The sequence below is a fragment of the Chiloscyllium punctatum genome, chromosome 6 (genome assembly GCF_047496795.1).
Source record: "Chiloscyllium punctatum isolate Juve2018m chromosome 6, sChiPun1.3, whole genome shotgun sequence".
Taxonomy (NCBI): Eukaryota; Metazoa; Chordata; class Chondrichthyes; order Orectolobiformes; family Hemiscylliidae; genus Chiloscyllium; species Chiloscyllium punctatum.
In genome coordinates, this window is record NC_092744.1 from 89,821,970 (window position 1) to 89,846,065 (window position 24,096).

Below are 24,096 nucleotides of genomic sequence, written 5' to 3' on the forward strand. Positions count from 1 at the left end.
CAGTTTTCTTAGAACTCTGTGATGCCACACTCAGTCAAATGCAGCCTTGATGTCAACGGCTGTCACACACATCTCACATCTGGAGTTTAGCTCTTTTGTTCATATTTGAACCAAGGCTGTAATCAGGTCAGGAGCTGAGTAACTGGGGGGGCTGGGCATCATCAGCAGGTTATTGCTGCACAGGTGCTGCTTGCTAGTACAGTTGAAGACAACTTGCATCCTTTTCCAGATGATTGAGATGCTCCCTGATCTGTTGAGGTTTTCCTGCAATTTCTGATTTCTGGCATTTGCAGTTCTTTGTTTTTTTCTTTGTCAAGTTTGTTAAATCTCCCCATATAATTAATACCCTCAAAACCAGATAAGAATGCACCTTGGTTTTCACCATGTATATAACATAAATAATGAGATTTTTTTCTGGAATCTCTTCAGTGGACAGTGCCACACAAGGTTACAGTGACACACTACATAAGTGGGAAAAGCTATGGTAAAAGTAGATCAGCATGGCGAACTGTGAAATGGATGCTATAAATCTGAGAAAGACAGATTAGAATCTGTATCAGAGTTGAAAGGAGTGGTTGTATGTATGCAGGGTAGAATTCACTTAAATACGTACTCAAACTGTGTACTAAGAACTTGAAACAATCAAACAATCTTGGGGATAATAGGCCTGTTAAAGATCAGAGTTCTGTCCTGCATACAAAGAGAAAGGATGTCAAGCTGTGAAATAAATTTTCCAGATGAATTGTTAATTGCCAGTACTATTTTCATATAACACAGGTGAACATGCACTAAGGTTTTCTGGGTTTGGGGTCCAAATTAACCACACAAATTAAGAAAACACTGTCACCAAATTAAAACAATCATCAACACTTTTATGTGCCTGCCAGAAAACTATGTAATTTTGGATCGGAATCGGCTTGTGATTTTTAGCAGATTGCCCTTCGTTTAAAAGACTTGCTGAAACCAACACCAGACAAAATGTTGGCATTTCATTATCAACATTGTGCCACCAGGTCAGTGCACTGCCCCATCACCATTACTTGCTCTTGTTAAGCTTTGAGGTGTTTGAGCGACATGTGTCTTGCTCTTGTTTTATGGGTGGCACGGTGGCTTAGTGGTTAGCAGTGCTGCCTCACAGTGCTAGGGACCCAGGTTCTATTCCCGCCTCAGGCGACTGTCTGTGTGGAGTTTACACATTCTCCCCATGTCTGCATACGTTTTCTCTGGGTGTTCTGGTTTCTTTCCACTGTCCAAAGATGTACAGGTCAGGTACATTGGCCACACTAAATTGCCCGTAGTGTTCGTTGAATTAGTCAGAGGGAAATGTGTCTGGGTGGATTTCTCTTTGGATGGTCGATATGGACTTGTTGGGCCAAAAGGCCTGTTTCCATACTATATGGAATCCAATCTAATCTAAAAACATTAATTTCTGTACTCTGTACAAAGTCTCCATATCTTTCTTGTAGTGTTGCGACACCAACTATACACAATATTCTAAATGTAGTCTAACATTGTGGGCCAAAGCATTGTGGACCAAAGTGTCTGTTCTGCACTGTACAGTTAGTTCTATGTTCTAAAGTTCTATACAGCTGCAACACTACTTGCCAGTTTCCATACTGTATGACCTGACCAATGAAGACAAGCATACAATATGCCTTCTTGACCACCTTAACCACTTACGTTGCCACTTTCAGGGAAGTGTGGACCTGTATGCTTAGATCCCTCTATGTTGATGCTACAAAAGATTGTGCCATTTACTGTATACTTCCCTCTTGCATTAAATCTTCCAAAGTGCTTCACCTCATTGTTGTCTAGATTAAACTGTCATTTCTCCATGCAAGTATCCAGCATATGTATATCGTACTATATCCTCAAGCAATCCTCCGACCTATCCGCAGCTCCCCCAATTTTTGTGTTATCTGCAAATTTACTAAACTTGCTGCTTACATTCTCCCCTTATGTATACTACAAACAACAGGCATCCAGCACTGATCCTTATCGAACAGATTTGCTCACATCTCTAGTCAGAAATTCACCCTTCAACGCTACTTTTTGTCTTCTATAACTAAGCCAGTTCTGCATCCTTCTTACCAGCTCACTTTGGATTCCATGTGTCTTCACCTTTTGTGTTAGCCTGCTGCAAGGGACCTTTTATGAAGTCCTTGCTAAAGTCCCATTATAGACAAAATCTACCTTCCTGTCCTGATCAATTATCTTTGTCACTTCCTCAAAAAACTCAGTCATGTTTGTGAGACATGACCTACCCTTCATTGAGCCATGACCCCCCATGACGAATAAGTCCATATTTTTACAAATGAGTACTCCTGTCCCGAGGAATGTTTTTCCAAAATTTCCCTCCCACTAGGTGTAAGGCTCACCAGCCTATAATTTCCCAAATTATTCCTGTTGCCCTCCTTAAACAAAGGAACAATGTTAACTATTCTCCAGTCTTCTGGGACTTGTCCTGTGAATTGAATTGTCACGTGTACCGAGGCACAGTGAAAAGCTTTGTCTTGCGAGCAATACAGACAGATCACATAGTTAAGTAGCATAGATTGTAAATAATAGGTAAACAGCGGCAAAAACAAAAACACAGGTATGGCAACTGTTAAGAGTTTGAGACTCCATTCAGTATTCTAACAACAGTAGGGTAGAAACTGTTTTGAAACCGGTTGGCGCATGTGTTAGGCTTCTGTACCTTCTCCCTGATGGTAAAGATTGTAGAAAGATATTGCCAGGATGGGATGGATCTTTAAGAATGCTGGCGGCCTTTCATTGACAGCAGGCCTGGTAGATGGATTCTATAGACGGGAGGTTGACCTTTGTGATTGTCCAGACCGAGTTCACCACTCTCTATAACAGTCTCCGATCTTGAATGATACAGTTGCCGTACCAGGTGGTGATACATCCAGACAGAATGCTCTCGATGGCATACCTGTAAAAGTTGGCAAGGGTATTTGCTGTCATGCCAAATTTCCTCAGCTGCCTGAGGAAGAAGAGACGTCGTTGGGTGTTTGTAACCAGTGCATCCACATGAAGAGTCCAAGAAAGCTTTGTTGTGGATGACCATTCCCAAGAGCTTGACACTTTCAACTTGTTCCACCTCTGTGCTGCTAATGTGTAGGGGGGCATGAGTAACATCCTGCCAAAAGTCAATAATGATTTCCTTGGTTTTGCTGGCGTTGAGAGCTAGGTTGTTCTCAGTGCACCATTTTTCCAGGTCTTCCACCTCCCATCTATAGTCTGTTTCGTTGTCATCTGAGATTCGACTGACTATGATGGTGTCATCAGTGAACCTGTAAATGGCATTAGTCTGGTATTTGGCACTGCAGTCATGTTATTCAGTGAGTATAATAGGGGGCTGAGTACGTACTCCTGGGGGACTCTCGTGTTGAATGTTAGTGAGGACGAAATATTGTCCCCAATCTTCACCAACTGTGGCCCGTGAGTCAGGAAACTGAGGATCCAGTCGTAGAGACTGGGGCTTAGTCCGAGATCACTAAGTTTAGTAGTCAGTCTCAGGGGCATAATAGTGTTGAAGGCTGAACTGTAGTCAATGAGTAGGATTCTTACATAGCTGTTCTTGGTGTAAAGATGTTCTAGGGAGGAGTGAAGGACAAGTGATATGGCATCTGAAGTGGATCTGTTGGTCCGATGGCAAATTGGAATGGGTTAAGAGGAGTGCGGAGGCTGGAGTTGATTAATGCCATGACCAGCCTTTCAAAGTACTTCATGACCTCCAAAGTTAGGGCCACTGGGTGGTAGTCATTGAGACGTGCTGCATGAGTCGCCTTAGGCAAGAGATCATGTTGGCCCTCTTGAAGAGGTTGAAGATGTCTGAGAAGACCTCTGCCAGTTGATCTGCGAATGCTCTGAGTGCACAGACTGGCACTCCAACTGGTCCCATCACTTTCCTTGGATTCACACCAAGGAAAACTGCTCTGACTTTTGATGTAGTGACTGTTGGGATAGATTCATCAGGACTTGTCAGAATAGATGTGACAAATGAGGGTACAAAGATATTGTTCAAGACCCCAGTAATTTGCTCCACATCAGGTCCTGGGAACTTCTCTATCTTTGTGCTTTGTGCTTTTTAAAACACCAACAGCATTTTTATATTGAATTGTCCCAGAATTCCCATGTCTTTCTCATTCATGAGGCAGAAGTGGGTACTGCAGATGCTGGAGATTAGAGTCAAGATTAGAGTGGTATTGGAAAAGCACAGCAGGTCAGGCAACATCCGAGGAGCAGGAAAATCAATGTTTTGGGCAAAAGCCCCTCATCAAGAATCATCATTCCTGATAAAGGGCTCCTGCCTGAAACCTCGATTCGTGTGCTCCTCAGATGCTGCCTGACCTGTTGTGTTTTCCCAGCACCACTCTAATCTTTCTCATTCATGAAACTTCTCTGATTGGACGATTTACAGATTGTTTCAAGAAACCATGCTGGATGCATCTAACATATTCTCTCCCATCCAAGCAAATTTCAGTCAATATAGGGCAAGTTAAAATCACCCACTGCAACAATGCTGTTGCTTTTGCAATATTTCATAATTCATCCACATTCTGTTCGTCTGTCACCCACTGACTGTTGCAAGGCCTGTGGTACAATTCCATCAAAGTGATTGCGCCTTTCATATTTCTGAGCAGTACCCATATGGCTTTGTTGGATGAGCTTTTTGGTGCGATCGCCCTCTGTACAGCTGTGATATTCTCCCTTGCGCAACTCCCCTACCACTCCTGCATTTCTCTGTATCATGCCTGAAACGTTGAAATTCCAGCACGTTAAGCTGCCAGTCTTGTTTCTCTCTCAACCAAGTCTCTGTAATAGTTACAACATCGTTGTTCTATGTATTAATCCAAGCTCCTAAGTTCATCTGCCTCACATCAAATCCATACAATTCGGGCTGCTAGTCCTGGCCTGTTCAGTGAGTTCTCCCGTGTATTCTTCCTCTTGGTCATACTGACCTTAGACTTCAGCTTCCTCCACGGTGACTTTACTTGCTGGCCTATAGCTCTTGTTCCCATTCCCCAGCTGCATTAGTTTAAACCGTCCCAAGTGGCATGAGCAAACCTCTCTGCCAGGATATTGGTGCCCCTCCAATCATGTAAAACTTGTCCTCCCTGTCCCAGAAGAAGTCCCAATGATCCACATACGTGAAGCCCTTCCCCCTCCACCAGCTCTTTAGCTACGCATTTAACTGTACTAGCTTCCTATTCCTGGCATCATTGGATGCTGGTGTATGGAGTAGTCTGAAAGGTCTTGCTTTTCATCTTCCTACCTAACTCTCTGAATTCCCTTTGCAGGACTTGATTTTTCTATCTATCTATGTCATTGGTACTAATATGGAACACAGCCATGCTGCCTACCCTCTCCATTCAAAATGTCCTGCACCTGTTCAGAGGTATCCTTGAACTTGGCAGCATCCTGGAGCCTATTTTCCAGGCACAGAAATGCTTCTGACTATAGAGTCCCCCGTCCCTACTGTTCACGTACACTTCAGTACTCCTTATTGTTCAACAATGCCAGTTGAGGCGTCACTGATCTGGCTGCTACTTTCTCCTGAGAGGCCACAACAAGTATCCAAAACAGTATATCTGTTTGAGAGGGGAATGGCCACATTCCCTTGCACAATCTACTTGTCTTCCTATTGGTCACCCAACTCTTCCCTATCGCTGTAGCCCTTACTGGTGGTGTGACCAACTCGCTAAACATGCTATCCATAACATTCTTTACTTCAGGGGTACTGCATAGTGAGTCCATCTGCAATTTTATTTTAACCCTATCGTTCCATGCAGCAAATCATGAATTCCAGCTGTACACACTTCCTGCATATGTAGTCACTATGGACACTGGAAGAGGGCGACACAGTGATTCAGTGGTTAGCGCTGCTGCCTCACAGCACCAGAGTCCCAGGTTCAATTCTGGCCTCGGGCGACTGTCTGTGTGGAGTTTGTACATTCTCCCCGTGTCTGCGTGAGTTTCCTCCGGGTGCTCTGGTTTCCTCCCACAGTCCAAAGATGTGCAGGTCAGGTGAATTAGCCATGCTAAATTGCCCATAGTGTTAGGTGCATTAGTCAGAGGGAAATGGGTCTGGGTGGGTTACTCTTCGGAGGGTCGGTGTGAACTTGTTGGGCCGAAGGACATGTTTCCATACTATAAGTAATCTAATCTAATATTGCAGGAGCAGCATTCCACGGGACTGAGTTCTCCTGCCATTGTGAACCTTATTGACTGAATCAACCTTAACAACAATAGGCAATAATCCAGGAACTGATTACACCAACTAATCCAGTATTTAGCAAACTCAGATCTCTCACTCCCGCTCTCTAATCCTAGCAGACTACAACTACAAAAAATATGTATTTTATCTCTGTTCAGAAACTACTCACTCAATTGACAAACCCGGTTTCTGAGCAACCAAGCCATGTCAGGTTTTGAGCTGTGACATGAGAGCTTAAAGGAGACAAGTTGCTTGGAGCCAACGGCCTGCATGGTTTAAAGGAAGTGGCTACAGCGATATCAGCATTGACTGACATGTTCCAGAACTAAAAACCGCAGTTGATGGAAATCTGAAACAAAAGCAGAAATTGCTGGAAAATCTCCGCATATTCAGAACTGAGTTCTGAAGAAGGTTCAATGGACCTGAAACATTAATTCTGATTTCTCTCCACAGAAGCTGAGAGAACTGTTGAGATTTTCCAACAACTTCTGTTTATTTTCCAGAACTTGATCAAATTAAGAAAGGTTTCAGAAGATTAAAAAACTGCTGATGTGGTGCCAATGATCAGGAAGGGAGACACACAGAAAGCAGGAAACAATAGGTCATTCCTCTTAACATGTATCATTGAGAAAATGCTAGAATCCATTGTTAAGGAATAAATGACAGAACATATAGAAAGTACTTATTCAACAGTTTCAACATGGTGATGAAACTGGCTTGAGTTCTTTGAGGATGCAGAGTTAAGACATAGAACATTAAAACATAGTACAGGCCCTTCGGCCCTCGATGTTGCGCCGACCTGTGAAATTAATCTGATGCCCATTTAATCTACAATGTTGCATTTTCATTCATATATTTATCTAATGACCATTTAAATGTCCTTAAAGTGGGTGAGTCTACAACTGTTGCAAGCAGGGCATTCCACACCCCCACTACTCTCTGATTAAAGAAACTACCTCTGACATCTGTCTTATATCTATCACCCCTCAATTTAAAGCTATCTCCCCTCGTCATGCAAGGAAAAAGGCTCTCACAGTTCACCCTATTTAATCCTCTGATTATTTTATATGTCTCAACTGAGTCACCTCTCAACCTTCTTCTCTGTAACGAAAAAAGCCTCAAGTCCCTCAGCCTTTCCTCATAAGATCTTTCATCCATACCAGGCTACATCCTAGTAAATCTCTGAACCCTTTCCAGTGCTTCTACATCCTTCCTGTATTGCGGTGACCAGAACTGTATGCAATACTTCAAGTGTGGCCTCACCAGATTTTTGCACAGCTGCAACATGACCTCATGGCTCCGAAACTCGATCCCTCCACGAATAAAAGCTAACACACCATATGCCTTCTTAACCCTAGCAACCTGGGTGGCAATTTTCTGGGATCTATGTACATGGACATTAAGATCTCTCTGCTCATCTACATTACCAAAAATCTTACCATTTGCCAAGTACTCTTCATTCCTGTTGCTCCTTCCAAAGTGAATCATCTCTCACTTTTCGGTATTAAACTCCATTTTCCACCTCTCAACCCAGGTCTGCAGCTTATCTATGTCTCTCTGTAACCTGCAAAATCCTTCGGCACTATCCACAACTCCACCGACCTTCGCGTCATCCACAAATTTATTCACCCATCCTTCTATGCCCTCATCCAGGTCATTTATAAAAATGACAAACAGCAGTGGCACCAAAGCAGATCCTTGCGGTACACCGCTAGTAACTGAACTCCAGGATGAACATTTCCCATCAACCACCACACTTTATCATCTTTCAGCTAGTCGATTTCTGATCCAAACCATTCAGTCACCCTCAATCCCATGCCTCCTTACTTTGTGCAATAGCCTGCCATGGGGGAATCTCATCAAATGCCTTACTGAAGTCCATATATGAAACATCAACCACTTTACCCTCATCTACCTGTTTGGTCACCTTCTCAAGGAACTCAATAAGGTTTTTGAGGCACAGTCTACCCTTCACAAAACCATGTTGACAATTCCTAATCAACTTATTCCTTTCTAGATGATTATAAATCCTATATCTTCTAATCTTGATCAACACTTTACCCAATACCGAAGTAAGGCTCACTGGTCGATAATTACCAGGGTTGTCTCTACTCCCCTTCTCGAACAAGGGCACAACATTTGCTGTCCTCTGGCACCACTCCTGTAGACAATGACGACATAAAGATCAAAGCCAAAGGCTCTGTAGTCTCCTCCCTGGCTTCCCAGAGAATCCTAGGATAAATCCCATCTGGCCCAGGGATGTATCTATTTTCACACTTTCTAGAATTGCTAACAACTCTCCTTTTGAACCTCAAACGTCTAGTGTGGTAGCCTGCATTTCAGTATTCTCTTTGAAAATATTGTCTTTTTCTAATGTGAATATTGATGAAAAATATTCATTTTGCACTTCTCCCATCTCTTCGGACTCCACACACAACTTCCCACTACTGTCTTTGATTGGCCCTAATCTTCCTCTAGTCATTATTTTATTCCTGATATACCTATAGAAGGCTTTAGGGTTTTCCTTGATCCTATCTGCCAACCACTTCTCATGTCTCCTCCTGGCTCTTCTTAGCTCTCTCTTTAGATCCTTCCTTCCTTCCTAACTCTCAAGCATCCTAACTGAGCCTTCGCATCCCATCCTAACGTAAGCCTTCTTCCTCTTGACAAGAGATTCAACTTTTTTTCGTAAACCACAGTTTCCTCTCTCTCGACCACTTCCTCCCTCTCTGACAGGTATATACTTATCAAGGACACACAGTAGCTGATCCTTATATAAGCTACACATTTCGATTGTGCCCATTCCTTCCCATCATATGCATCCCAAATCTTGCCTGATCACATCATAATTATCTTTCCCCTAGCTGTAACTCTTGCTCAGTGGTACAAACCTATCCCTTTCGATTGCTAAAGTAATCATAACTGATAGGTAGTCACTATCGCCAAATTGCTCATGAACCTCCAGATCTAACACCTGGCCCGGTTCATTACCCAGTACCAAATCCAATGTGGCCTTGCGCCTTGTTGGCCTGTCTACATACTGTGTCAGGAAACCCTCCTGCACACATTTGACAAAAACTGACCCATCAAAGTACTGGAGCTATCGTATTTCCAGTCAATATTTGGAAAGTTAGTCCTCCGTAACAACTACCCTGTTACTTTTGCTGCAATCGAGAATCATCTGTGCTATCCTTTCCTCAGCATCTCTGGAATTATTCGGAGACCTATGGAAGACTCCCAACAGGGTGACCTCTCCTTTCCTGTTTCTAACCTCAGCCTGTACTACCTCAGTATGAGAGTCCTCAAATGTCCTGTCTGCCACCATAATGCTGTCCTTCACTAACAATGCCACACCTCCACCTCTTTTACCATCTTCTCTGTTCTTACTGAGACATATAAATCCCGGATTTTACAACAACCGTACCTGTCCCTGCTCTTTTCATGTCTCTGAAATGGCTACAACTTCAAATACCCAGGTACCAAACTATGCTGCAAGTTCACCACCTTGTTCCAGATGCTCCTGGCATTGAAGTAGAGACACTTCAAATCATCTGCCTGCTTGCCAGTGTACTCTTGCAATCTTGAAACCTTATTTTTGACCTCATTACTCTCAACCTCCTGGATATTGGAAGTACATTTTAGATTCCCATCCCCCTGCTGAATTAGTTAAAACCCTTCCGAAGAGCACTAACAAATTTTCCCCCTACGATATTGGTACCCCTCTGGTTCAGGTGTAGACCATCCTGTTTGTAGAGGTCCCACCTACCCACCTACCTCAATTATCCAGGTAGCTGAAACCCTCCCTCCTGCACTATCCCAGTAGCCACGTGTTCAACTCCTGCCTCTCTCCCTATTCCTCACCTTACTAGTACGTTGCACGGATAACAAACCAGAGATAACAACTCTGTTTGTTCTAGCACTAAGCTTCCACCCTTGTTCCCTGAATTGCTGTCTTAAATCCTTCCTATGTCATTAGTGCCTCTGTCAACCACGACTTGGGCCTTCTCCCCTTCCCCCTTAAGAATCCTGAAAACACGATCCTAGTTGATAAAGGGGAGCCAGTAGATGATGATCATTTGGATTTTCAGAAGGCATGCAGTAACATACAGTTGCATATACATCATTGCATAAGGTAGAAGCTCATGGATTGGAGGTAATGTCTTGAGGTTTGCTTTGTAAGTAAAAGACTCTCAGGATTAATGGGTCTTTGTTCAGCTTTGAAGTCGTAACTTGTGGAATGTCACAAGACTGGTTCTATGACCGTATTCATTTACCATCTCAATTATTGCCTTGGAAGAGAATAGAGAACTTAATGTATCTGAATTTACTACCGATACAAAAATAGATGGGATCATATGGGATGAGGACATAAGGAATCTACAAGTGTATGTGAATAGGTTGAGTGAGCTAGCAAAGACTTGGCTGATAGAGTTTAATATGAAGTGTGAGGTCATACACTCTGGTAGAAAGAGTTAGCAAGCAAATTATGATTTAATTAGGATGAATATTTGCTATGCCTCTCGAATTACCTGCAGAAATTTCTGCCATTACTGCTCCACCTGTCTTTCCTGCTAGGCTAGCCAGCTCCTCCCTCATGCCTTTGTAGTTACCTTTACTCAATTATAATTCCATGACATCTGATTTGACCTTCCCCCTCTCAAATTGCAAGGTAAATTCTACTGTATTATGGTCACTACCCACTTGGGGTCCTGTACCTTAAGCTCCCTAATTAACTCTGTCTCATTACACATCGCCAAATCACAAAGGAATTGCCTGTTCCTTTGCGGGCTCTACCACAATCTGCTCCAAAAAACATCTTATAGACATTCCATGAATTCCTATTCTGGAGATCTGCTACCAACCTGATTGCCCCAGTCCACCTGCATGTTGAAGTTCTTCATGATTATTGTAATAGTGCCATTTTTGCATGTCTTTCTATTTCCAGATTTATTTTCTTTCCCACATCCTGACTACTGCTAGGAGGCCTATACACAACTCCCATCAAGATCTTTTTTCCTTTGAGATTCCTTAATTCTATCCACACCGATTCTACGCCTTACAACTCCATATCGCTTCTTACTATTGATTTAATTACCTTCCTTACTAACAAGGCAACCACGTTAATCTGCCCATCTGTCTGTCCATCTGTATACTGGCGGGAGATTTGCTCGAGCTGCTCGGGTGGAATTAAACTTGTAAAGGGAGTGGTGTGGGGCCCAGGGAGATAGTGAGGAGAAAGGTCAATCTGAGACTGGTACAGCTGGGAAAAGGATTACGTCAAATAGTCAGGGCAGGCAGGAACAAAGCAGAGAAAGAGGTAGGATTGATGAATTAAACTGCATTTATTTCAGTGCAAGAGGCCTAACAGGTAAGGCAGATGAACTCCGGGCATGGTTGGGAACATTGCACTGGGATAGCAAAGCAATTACACAGACATGGCTTGGCGATGTTCCAAGGTATAGATTCTGTAAGAACAATAGAAAGGGAGACAAGAGAGGAGGCAGAATGGCATTTTTGATTAGGGATAACATTACAGCTGTACTTAGGGAGGATATTCCTGGTAGTACGTCACATGAAGTTGTTTAGGTGGAACTGAGAAATAAGAATGGGATAATCACCTTATTGGGATTGTACTATAGAGCCCCGATAGTCAGTGGGAAATTGAGAAACACGTTTGTAAGGAGATCTCAGTTATCTATAAGAATAATAGGGTGGTTATGGGATTTTAACTTTGCAAACATAGACTGGAACTGCCATACTGTTAAGGGATCAACTGGAGAGGAATTTATTAAGTATGCGCAAGCAAAGTTTCTGATTCCATATGTGAATGTGCCTATCAGAGAAGGTGCCTACTGTTGGGCAGGGGACTGAGGTGGTCAGTAGGGGAGCGCATTGCGGCCAGTGACCATAATTCTTTAAAATAGTGATGGGAAAGGAGAGACTGCATCTCAAAGTTGAAGTTCTAAAATTGGGCTAATTTTGAAAGAATTAGAAAAGAACTTTCAAAACTTTTTTAGGAGCAGCAGTTCACAGGATGGCTGAAACATGGGAAGCCTTCAAAAATGAGATAATGAGAGTCCTGAGACAGAATGTTCCTGTTAGGATGAAGGGCAAAGCTGGTAGGTGTAGGGAATGCTGGATGATTAGAGAAATTGAGGTTTTGGTCAAGAAAAAGAAGGAAGTATATGTCAGGTATAGACAAAGGTGCAGAAGGAGTAGGATTGTTGTCATGGATCACTTCAACTTCCCTAACATGGATTTGTCGCATGTTTTGTAGACCGCACATATCTGGGCAATTTTACACATTGTCAGGTAGATGCCAGTGTTGTAACTGTATTGGAACAGCCTGGCCCGAGCTGCAGCAAGTTCTGGAGCCACAATTGCTATTGCTAAAATATTGTCAGAACTCATAATCTTTTCTGTATTCAGTACCTCCAGCCGTTTCTTGACATCACGTGGAGTGAATCAAATTGGCATCTGTGATGCTGGGAACCTGCGAAAGAGACTGAGCTGGATTATCCACTCGACACCTCTGGTTAAAGGTTGTAACAAACATTCCCAACCTTACCTTTTGCATTGGTGTGCTGGGCTCCCCCATGATGGGCATATCTGTGTAGCCTTCTCTGCCACTGAGTGAGGGAATTCTGGAGTTTAGGACCATACAGCTAAAAGTACTGATTTGTGATGGAAAGATTAAAATCTGGAATGCTGAAGAGCCCAGAATTGAAGAAATGCAGATTACTTGAAGCCTTGATGGACTTTAAGAGACTGCACAGATAGGGAGAAGAGAGAGCATGCTGACACTTAAGAATAATGATGAAACTTTTAAAAAGACTTTGTGAATATTGAAGCACAAACAGAGTGAGTGAAATTTGGAACAAGCTTTTTTTTAAAAAGATTAAGCAGCAAATTTTAAATGAGCACATGTTTATGTCAAATGGAAAATGTAAGACCAACCAGGAGATGTCACAGATGAATAGAATTTCACCACCAGATAAGCTGAGGTGGAGGTAAGCTGAGATAGACCTAGGTAACCGCATTGCAAGCACATCTTGTCACTGCAATATGTTGAGCTTTCTGAGCCAAGTTGGACAACTGAGTCACAATGCTGTGTGCTATTTGGTGAAATGTCTTGAAATCTGTGGCAAATGTTTGTAAATCTCATTTGGTGTTAATGTGGTGAACAATATAATCCAGGTGCTCACAGCCACAAAGGCTGCCCTTGCAATTCTGTTTATGGAGGTATTGCCCTTGGCGAATGTGAATCCTGTTGACTATCAACCACTGTTTGATGTGGCTAAACACTGAAGACTCCACTGTCAGGTCACTCACCAAATCTTTGAGATTATTGGTGTTAGCTGAGACCTTAGATCATTTCACCTTTCTTTTTATCAAAAGCTTCATTGCTGAAAACATTCACAGACTTCCAGAAAGTTTTGCATGACTTGAGCCCACATTCAATAGATTCTGCAGATCTTCATGGCAGTTTTGGATTTGCCTTAATATAGCCAAACACTTCTTAACATCTATTTTCCATCAAGAGCTGGAATATCAGATGGGATAGGAAGCCATTGTAAGTTAATGATTTCAGTATATAACTGATTATCACAAGGTGTCCAAGTGGTGACTTTCTGTCCAAACAGTATTTGTTGAAAAGTGCCCGAGAGGAAGGCTCAAATTACCAAGATTACTTGAACTGACTCCACAGCCAATGTTTGGCAATGGTAATCTTTTTATTTCAGGTTTTGTATGCGAGGATAAGATCTGGTCTTCCAGGGTATTTGAGGATTTTGATTGTTCTTGACTGATTTGTACTGGAAGCTGACCTAACACTCACTGTTAACTAGTTGGCTACTGATGTTTAAAACAGTGACAGGGGTGTTAGTTGGATTTGGGTGGAGATGTTAGTAGTTAAAATATTGCATCTTTCTGTCTATATCATAGAATGAGGTGCTGCTTCTTAAGATTGGTTCCTTGGATAGTAAGGGCTAGATAATTGACAAAGGCAAATTCCTTAGAGGTGATGAGAGGTATGCCACTCTGATAAATGTTGCAGAGCTAAAACACAGCAGTGGGCAAGACCACTTTTCAAGATGGTTAGGGAATGTTTTGGTCACTTGTGAACCTCTAAAACTTGATTGTTAAGCATTGAAGAAAGGACACGTTACGGCCTAAAAGTGAAAAAGCCAAGCAATTTTCAACATAAGATCAAAGACCAAAGGGCACTTCGGCATAAGAAAAGGCCGTTCAGCCTACCAAGCCTGCACTCACACAACGCCTTTCTAAACTAAAAACCTTTTGCCTTTATGCAATCCAGAACCCTCTATTCCCTGCCTATTTATGTATTTGTCAAGATGGATCCTAAATGTTGCTACTTTATCTGTTATCACCTCCTCTAGCAGTGCCTTCCAGGCACTTATCACCCTCTGTGAAAAGAAAAACCTGCCTCTCGCATCTCCTTTAAACTTTCTCCCTTTTTAATTAAACCTATGTTCCCTAGTAATTGACATTTACATCCTGGGAAAAAGACTCTGACTATCCATGCCCCTCAGAATCCTGCAATCTTTTATCAGGTCACCTGTCATTCTTCAATGTTCAATTGAAAACATATCCAAGTTTGCCCAAACTCTTAGCTAATACCCTCCAAACCAGGCTACATCCTGGTAAACCATTACTGTACCCCCTCACAGGGGGCACAAAAAGCCTCCACATTATAGTGTTGCAACCAGAACTGTACACAGTTTTCCAAAACTGGCCTAACTAAAGTTCTTTCCAGCTGCAACATGACTTGCCAATTTTCACACTCCACTACAAACCCACCAACACCCACGGTTACCTCCTCATACCCTACTTCCTGTAAAGACTGTATTCCATTCTCCTAGTTTCTTTGTCAACTGAGAATTCCTCAGTACCGCTATTGAGAGTCCTCAGCTGGGTCTGACTCATCTCCATACTTCAGTCGTCACCCCCTCTTTACCCTCCCACAACAGCTATAGGGACCCCCTTGTCCTTAACTACCATCCCACCAACATCCACATCCAGAGGATCATTAGCTGCAATTATCGCCAGCACCAGCGAGATGCCACCACCACATCTTCCCCTCCCATCGCTTGTCAGATTTCTGTAGAGACTGTTTCCTCCAAAACGTCATGCTCCACTCTTCCTTTACTTCTAACACCTCCCCCCAGCCTTACAGCAATTTCTTCTGCAACCGTAGAAGGTCTTACACCTCCATTTACTTCCTCCCTGTTGTGTTCTTCCTCCAAGGACCCAAACACAACTTCTAGGTGAAGCAGTGCTTTATCTGCACTTCACACAATTTAGTCTACTACATTCGCCGCTCACAATGTGGTCCCCTCTACTTTGGTGAAACAAAGCATAAACTGGGTGACCACTTCACAGAACACTTGCGTTCTGTCGGCAGAAAAGATCCTGAGCTTCCAGTTGTCCGCAGCTTCCACACACCATCCTCTTCCCTAGCCACCATCTGCCTCAGGTTTGCTGCAATGCTCCAGCGGAGCTCAGCACAAGCTGGAAGAACAGTGCTTCATTTTCTGCTTGGGGGCCCAGCAGCCTTCTGAAACCAAGATCAAGTTCACCAACTTTAGGGCTTGAGTTCTCCCAAATCCTTACCCCAACCCCACACACCAGGCTTTGTGATCACATAGTTTGCTATTACAGACAACCCATTGTTAGCCATTAACATCCCCCATTAATAGCTATTCACTGTCCTAACCAGATCGTTATTGACTCCTTTGTCTTTCCAACTGTTCTCTCTCCTTGGGCTCGATCTCCACCTGTCGTTCACTCCTTAGCTCCTCCTCCCACCCAATCTTCTGGATATAAACCAACATTTTCCTAGTTACCATCAGTTCTGAGGAAAGATCCCTCACCCCAAAATGTTATCTCTGCTTTCTCTGCATGGATGCTGCCAGTCCTGCTGAGCTTTTCCAGCAATTTTTATGCCATGATTGATGAAGGCAAGCATGCCTACGTCACCTTGACCATCTTATTCACAGAGAGCCAAATGTTACTGAGAGGTCAATAAATCTGTTTTGAACATTTGTTGGTAAGCCAGTATCAAGACTGATGTAAATTGCAAGTAACTGTCCAGCACCGCTCTGGCCAGGTTTGAAATTGCCTTGCTCTTTGATTTTGGGCTGCACCAAAGAAGAGAGTCTGGCCAAGTGGAGACACACTTAGAGATGCACTGATTTTTTAAAAATTTCACCTATTTTTCTAATCAACCTGTTGGAGATGTTATTACACATTTCTGGAGCAGGTAGGACTTGAACCTGGGACTTGGATTTAGGGGTAGGGACACTACAATTGCACCACAAGAGGATCCTTCAGAGAGTCGAACTGATAGTTCAGAAAGTTAACGTTGAACAGGTGACACAGTTCCAAAGTAGTTTGAATATATATTAATGGAAAATGGAGTCAGCTTATAATGAGCACCTCTTCAATAGTTGGAAATTTCTGCTTGACCGGTATTGGATATTCCAGTGAAACAGGTCAGAGATGTTGACCTGCCTAATGAGATAGGAGAAAGTGAGGACTGCAGATGCTGGAGATCAGAGCTGAAAATGTGTTGCTGGAAAAGCGCAGCAGGTCAGGCAGCATCCAAGGAGCAGGAGAATCGACGTTTCGGGCATGAGCCTGAAGAAGGGCTCATGCCTGAAACATCGATTCTCCTCCTCCTTGGATGCTGCCTGACCTGCTGCGCTTTTCCAGCAACACATTTTCAGCTGCCTAATGAGATCTAAATTTAGGAAGTGACAAAAAGGATTTTGTATCAAAATTAATTAACTATATGGAAAGGGCTTTAGGATGTTTGAGGTTGAGATGCCACACAGCATAGGTATTGCTTGCTTTGCATACTTTCTGTGGTATGCACAAATACTGCTTTGCTAGAAACGTGTAAATACAAATTAACTGCTAAAGGATTATAAATTAGACTTTTAAGGAAAACAATAACATCCACTGAGATTTTGGTAAACAGTGTCAGTGTGCAATTTTGATTTCAGTTTAAAGATGGGGTAAGCTCAGAAGAGTGATTGGGTTTTCTTTTCTAAAAGCTTTATAACTATACATTTCTAGTGATGTGTTCGAGATTACCAGTGCAGGGGTGAACAAACTGAAATAAAATTGTCACATGACATTAATGTGCATCAGAATAACTAGTTTATGGGTCCTGAAAAACTAAATTTTAACTGTGATAGCATTGTTAAAACTTTCCAATTCTGAAATGTGGATGTACTAATTAACTCAATAATCACTTGAAGAGCTACAGTTGCAGTAAGTGTCACACATCCACTGAAATAAATTCAGTCCTGTAAAAAGAATTTCTGTAGCAGAGCAGTCTTCCAAATTTGTGTAATCCAACCTCCAAGTGACTAACAATGCATGAAAGAATTTGTGATGCAAGCTGTGTAGCAGCCCTCACATACAAGGGATCATTTTATATACAGTGCAGGATTGTCATAGTAGATCCTTTTAAGCAATTTTTAAAAAAATGCTTCTTTTCAGTCTTCAGATTAAAAGTAGTATAACATACAAACAAGTGGTGAATTGAAATCAGTCCCATTTCACTATTTTTCAATCTTAATTCACAGTGCTAGTAATGGAATCACTGTGGTGAAGTACAGTCCTCCCTCCTTTAGGGTGACACAGTGCCTCATTGGTTAGCACTGCTGCCTCACCACCAGCGATCCAGGTTTGGTTTCACCCTTCGGTAACTGCCTGTGTGGAATTTGCACATTCTCCTGTGGGTGCTCCAGTTTTCTCCCACAATCCAAAGATGTGCATGTTAGTTTGGTTGGCCATGTTAAATTGCCGATAGTGTCCAGGGCTGTGCAGGCTAGGTGAATTAGCCATGAGAAATGCAGGGGCAGATGGATGGCTCTGGGTGGGCTGCTCTTCGGAAGGTTGGTGTGAACATAATGGACTGAATGGCCTGCTTCCATACTACAGGGATTCAATGATTCTATGTTCAGTCCATGTGTACATTACTTTCTTTTGCTCTTTTTCTTTATTTATTTGACCTTGAGTGACATTATTGTTTCAGTTAATGAGCTACAACAAGACAGCAAGACATTCAACAGGATATCCGGGCTGTAGAGCCCAGGACTGACTAAAAGAGAAAAACAAGAGGAACAGTGACACAATCAGAATGCAGAAAGCTGAGGACCTGTGTGTGGTGTTGTAACAAACCAAGGCTATTTTTTTAATGCAGGATTTACAGACCAGACTAATTGTTTTTTCCTCTGTTTCAGGTACCTTTGGCCGAATCTTCCATGGGGTTTTAGTTGATGAAAAAGATCCAAATAAAGAGAAGAATGTTTTCATTAAAACAGTAAAAGGTAATTATGCCACATAGAATTCCATAGGAATTTCAACACAGCATCTCACGCAGGCACACACGCACACACACACACACACACCTCTTCCTGTCGTGTATTTACTATTTGTCCTGATGTTCTGCACTCTTCTGCATTAACAGTTATTTCCACCACCAGCAGACACACATTCCCTCCCTTGTCAGCCTTCCACAAGGATCATTCCCACCAGGATACCCTAGTCCACTCCTCCTTCACACTCAATACCTCCCCACAGCCGCAAGGCATCTTCCCATGCAACCACAGAATCCTGCCCATTTACTTCCTCTCCTCAGTATCCAAGGGCTTAAACACCTTCCAGGTGAAGCAGCACTTTACCTGCTCTTCACTCAGTCCAGTCTACTGTATTCGCTGATCATAATATGGTCTCTCATTTTCTAATTTACTTCACCTTTAGTGACGTTACTGATCCATTTAATGAGCTATAGCGAGACATTGTGAGACATTCAGCAGGATATTTGGGCTATCGGGCCCAGGACTGACTAAAAGAGGAAAACAAGTATAACCGTGATTTGATTAGCATATAATATGCTGTGTGGTGTTGAAACAAGCCACATTTACTTGTTTGATGTATGGTTAGATATATACAAGACCAGAGCTATAATCCCAATTTTGCTGAATTTCAGTAGCTGTATGTTACTTAAGTGAGATGAAAATATGATACATTAGAATAGACTTGCAAGATTTAGTATACTTGACCAATTATTTGTGTTAAAAGACACTTTCTGCCTCAGGCAGAATTCAGTAAAACATTATTTTTTTACAAATCCAGAAAGTTAAAACAGCTGAGACTAGCCAGCTCTCTGGGAAACTAAGCGTAGACTGTGAGAGTGCTTTGCAGAGCACCTATGTTCTGTTCACAAAAAAGACCTTAAGCTTCCTCTTGCCTGCCACTTGAATGCACCGCCATGTACCCAGGCCAACATCTCTGTCTCAGGCTTGCTGCAGTGCTCAACGAAACTCAGCACAACTGGAAGGATGGCACCTCATTTTCTGGGTACTGTACAGTCTTTTGGACTCAATATTGAGTTCAACAATTTATGGGCTTGAAGCACCTTCTCCCATATCATTACCCCAATTCCCACAGAATTCACAGGAACCAGGGGGTGTGATGGATGACAGTTTCAGAAAGGGAGAAAAACGCAGATAGATGGGTTACCTCCAGGAAAGGTAGGAGAGGTAGACAGGTAGTGCCAACTCTGGCTCTCTCCATCTCAAACAAGTAAGCTGATTTGGAAAATGTGGAGGGATGATTGTAGCACTGACAGCCAGGTTTCTGGTACCCAGACTGGCTCTAACGTAACAAGAGATACGTCAGGTTTCAAGCTGTCCATTCTCTAGTCAGGCATAAACAGACATTTCTGCAACCGACAATGAGACATCAGAATGGTGTATTGCCTTTCTGTTGCCAGGATCAAGGATACCTCCGAGAGCGTGCATAATATTCTCAAAGGGTGCCAGCAGGAGGTCATTGTACACATTGGAAATAACAACGTGGAAAGAGAAAAGGACGAGGTTCTGAGGAGAGAATATAGGAAATCAGGCAGGAATTTTGAAGAGTAGGCCCTCGAGGGTAGTAATATCTGGATTACTTCTGGTGCCACGAGCTAGTGAGTGTGGGAATAGGAGAGTAGAGCAGATGAATGTGTGGCACGGGATCTGATGCAGGGGAGAAGGATTCACATTTTTGGATCCTTGGAATTTATGATGGATTGCATCTGAATTGGAAGGGGACTAATATGCTGGTGGGGAGATTTGCTAGAGCTGCTTGGAAGGATTTTAGTTATTAAGGGGTGCGTGTATATGTAGGGGGGAATGGGACCTAGGAAAATAGTAAGAAAAGAGATCAGTCTTAGACTTGTGCAGTTGGAAGAAGGAGTGGGTCAAACAATCAAGGCAGTCAGGAACAAAGCAGAGAACAAGGTAAGACTGATGAGTTAACTGCATTTACGTCAATGCAAGAGGCCTAACAGGTAAGGCAGATGAACGCAAGGCATGGTTGAGAACATGGCACTGGGATATAATAGCAATTATAGAATTACTATGATATCGCAGTGGCTCAAGGGTGGACAGCTTAATGTTCCAGGGTATAGATGCTATCTGAAGGATAGAGAGGAGGGCAAGACAGGAGCCTCCATTTTATTTTGGGAGCAGCGAGGAGAGAGGGAGCGACGACCAAGGGGCTACTGGCAAGGTAAGTGAGTGCTTTAAAATCTTACCTCGTGAATAGGCAGAGCACATGCTGAGCAGGAGTGGACACGGGACTGCTAAGTAAGTGAAGTAATATATTTGGGCAGTTATGTTATCCGAAATACTACTTAGGTAGTGTCTCTCACCCATCCTCCTTCTTGAGCCAAAAAAAACTTTTAGTGCGCCGGATTGGTAAGGTAACTTTTTTAATTCATTATTTTTCTACAGTCTCTTTGGGAATTTAGAATAGTGGGAATGACGGTTAGGACAGTTAAATAATCCTCCTGCAGAATGTGGGAGGTATGGGCCACCAATCGTGTCTCTGCTGACTTCATCTGCAGGAAGTGCCCCCAACTTCAGCATCTCAAAAATGCATTAATGAGTAGGAGCTAGATGAACTTCGGATCATTTGGGAGGCAGGGGGGATATGAAGAGGAGTTACAGTGAGATAGTCACACCTCAGGTACACGAAGGGGACAGATGTGTTACAGTCAGGAGACGGAAAGGGAACCGGCAGACAGTGCAGAGATCCCCTGTTGCCATTCTCCTCAATAAAACATATACCATTTTGGATACTGTTAGGGGAGTTGGGGGGAACACTTACCTGGGGTAAGCTGTGGGGTACAGGTCTCTAGCACAGAGTCTGCTCCTGTTGCTCAGAAAGGAAGATTAGAGGGGAGCAGAGCATTAGTCATTGGGGACTCCATAGTTAGGGGGACAGATAGGAGGTTCTGTGGAAACGAGAGAAACTCACTGTTGGTGTGTTGCCTCTCAGGTGCCAGGTTTGTGGTGTCTTGGATAGTGTTTCCACAATACTTGGCGGAGAGGAGGAGCAGCCCCAAGTCATGGTCCACATAGGCACAAATTACATAAGTAGGAAAAAAAGGATGGGGATTTAAGGCAGAAATTCAGAGAGTGAGGGTGGAAGCTTAGAGCTAGAATAAAGAGTTGTTATCTCTGCTTTGTTACCAGAGGCGAGGAATTGGGAGAGAGAGGAGTTGAACATGTGGCTACAGAGATGATGCAGGAGGGAGGGTTTCAGATACCTGGTAATTGGGGTTCATTCTGGGGTAGATCGGACCTCGACAAACAGGATATATCCGTATCAGAGGGGTACCAATATCCTGGGAGGAGGGGGGTGTGAAATTTGCTAATGCTGTTCGGGAAGGTTTAAACTAATTCAGCAGGGGGATGGGAACCTAAATTGTAGTCCCACCGACCTGGAGGTTGAGAGTAGTGAGGTAAGAAATATGGTTTCAGGTCGCAAGAGTACATCAGCAAGCAGGCAGGTGGTTTGAAGTATATCTACTTCAATGCCAGGAGCAAGGTGGGTGAACTTGCAGCATGAGTTGGTACTTGGGACTTTGATGTTGTGGCCATTTCAGAGACAGGGATAGGAATGGTTGTTGCAGATTCCGGGATTTAGATGTTTCAGTAAGAACAAAGGAGATGGTAAAAGAGGGGGAAGTGTGGCATTGTTAGTCAAGGACAGTATTACAATGGCAGACAGGCCATTTGAGGACTCATCAACTGAGGTAGTATGGGCTGAGGTTAGAAACAGGAAAGGAGAGGTCACCCTGTTGGGAGTTTTCTATAGGAGTACTAATAATTCCAGAGATGTAGAGGATACGATAGTAAAGATGATTCTGCGGAGGAGCGTAACAGGATAGTCATTATGGGGAGCTTTAAGTTTCCAAATATTGACTGGGAATACTATAGTTTAGATGGGTCAGTTTTTGTCCATGTGTGCTGGAGGGTTACCTGACATACTATGTAGACAGGCCAACAAAAGGCGAGGCCATGTTGGATTTGGTACTGGGTAATGAACCGGGCCAGGTGTTAGATGTGGAGGTGATAGTGACCACAACTCGGTTATGTTTAGTTTAGCGATAGAAAGGCATAGGTATATAGTGCAGGGCAAGAGTTCTAGCCGGGGAAAGGCAATTAAGGTTCACTTAGGCACAACTTAGGATGCATAGGATAGGGAAGGAAATTGCAGGGGATGGGCACAATTGAAATGTGGAGCTTATTCGAGGAATAGCTACTGAGTGTCCTTGTTAAGTATGTACCCTGCAGGCAAAGAGGAAGTTGTCGAGTGAGGGAACTTTATGAAAGAAGTTGAATATCTTGACAAGAGGAAGAAGAAGACTTATATTAGGATGAGAAGTGAAGGCTCAGTTTGGGTGCTTGAGAGTTACAAGTTAGCCAGGAACAATCTAAAGAGAGAGCTAAGAGCCAGGAGCAGACATGAGAAGTCTTTGGCAGGTAGGATCAAAGAAAGTCCTAAAGCTTTCTATAGGTATATCAGAAATAAAAGAATGACTTGAGGAATATTAGGGCCAGTCAAGGATAGTAGCGGGAAATTGTGCGTAAAGTCCTAGGGGATAGGAGAAGTGCAAAATGAATATTTTTCATCAATATTCACACTAGAAAAAGACAATGTTGTCAAGGAGAATTCTGAGATACGGGCTACCACGCTAGATGTTTGAGGTTCAAATTAGCAATTCTGGAACGTGTGAAAATAGGTGGGTCCCCTGGGCTGGATGGGATTTATCCTTGGACTCTCTGGGAAACCAGGGAGGAGATTATAGAGCCTTTGACTTTGATTTTTATGTTGTCACTGTCTACAGGAATAGTGTCAGAAGACTGGAGGATAGCAAATATTGTCTCCTTGTTCAAGGAGAGTAGAGACAACCTTGGTAATTATAGACCCATGAGCCTTACTTCGGTTATGATAAAGTGTAGGAAAAGGTTATAAGAGAGACTGTTAGGTTAGTTTTCTTGAGATTCGTATACATTTGATGCAATTGCAATACGCCAGCTTCTGTGAACAGTCGGAATTTATTAAGCAATTACAAGCTTTTGGAGGAACACTTAACACTCTTTGCGGGGCTTACAGAGCCGTGTCAAGAGATCTCCCTGAACAAGGGAACAGTTCTCCCTTTATATCACCATCAGTAATGCCCACAAAACACCCCTGCCAGTCCTCTATACTCACATGCCACACAAGACACAATGTCATGATTTGATTATTTCCAGAAACAATGCAATTAAATTGATTCTGAATTAGAGGAGATGGCTAAGTAAATTGATTCTGAATTGCAGGAGATTGCTATACAAGTTTTCATATTCCAGTCCTCTTGAAATGAATGCAAACATTGCATTTGCCTTTCTAACTATCAACTGAACCTGCATGTTAGGAGAATGTTGTACTAGGATTTGTGCTTCAGGTTTCCGAATCCCCGTTTATAAAATAAACTATCCCTCTATTCTTGCTACCAAATT

At 42.8% G+C, this 24,096-nt stretch overlaps 1 protein-coding gene across 5 annotated transcripts in view; it reads left to right on the top strand.

Annotated features, from left to right (window-relative positions):
- Positions 1-24,096, top strand: part of ryk (receptor like tyrosine kinase) — a 283,193-nt gene that overhangs the window by 140,803 nt on the left and 118,294 nt on the right. For all 5 annotated transcript variants that reach the window (XM_072573228.1, XM_072573230.1, XM_072573229.1 and 2 more), the window contains one exon: positions 18,499-18,585. In XM_072573228.1, the coding sequence (XP_072429329.1) occupies positions 18,499-18,585 (87 nt within the window). The remainder of the gene's footprint in view (positions 1-18,498; positions 18,586-24,096) is intronic.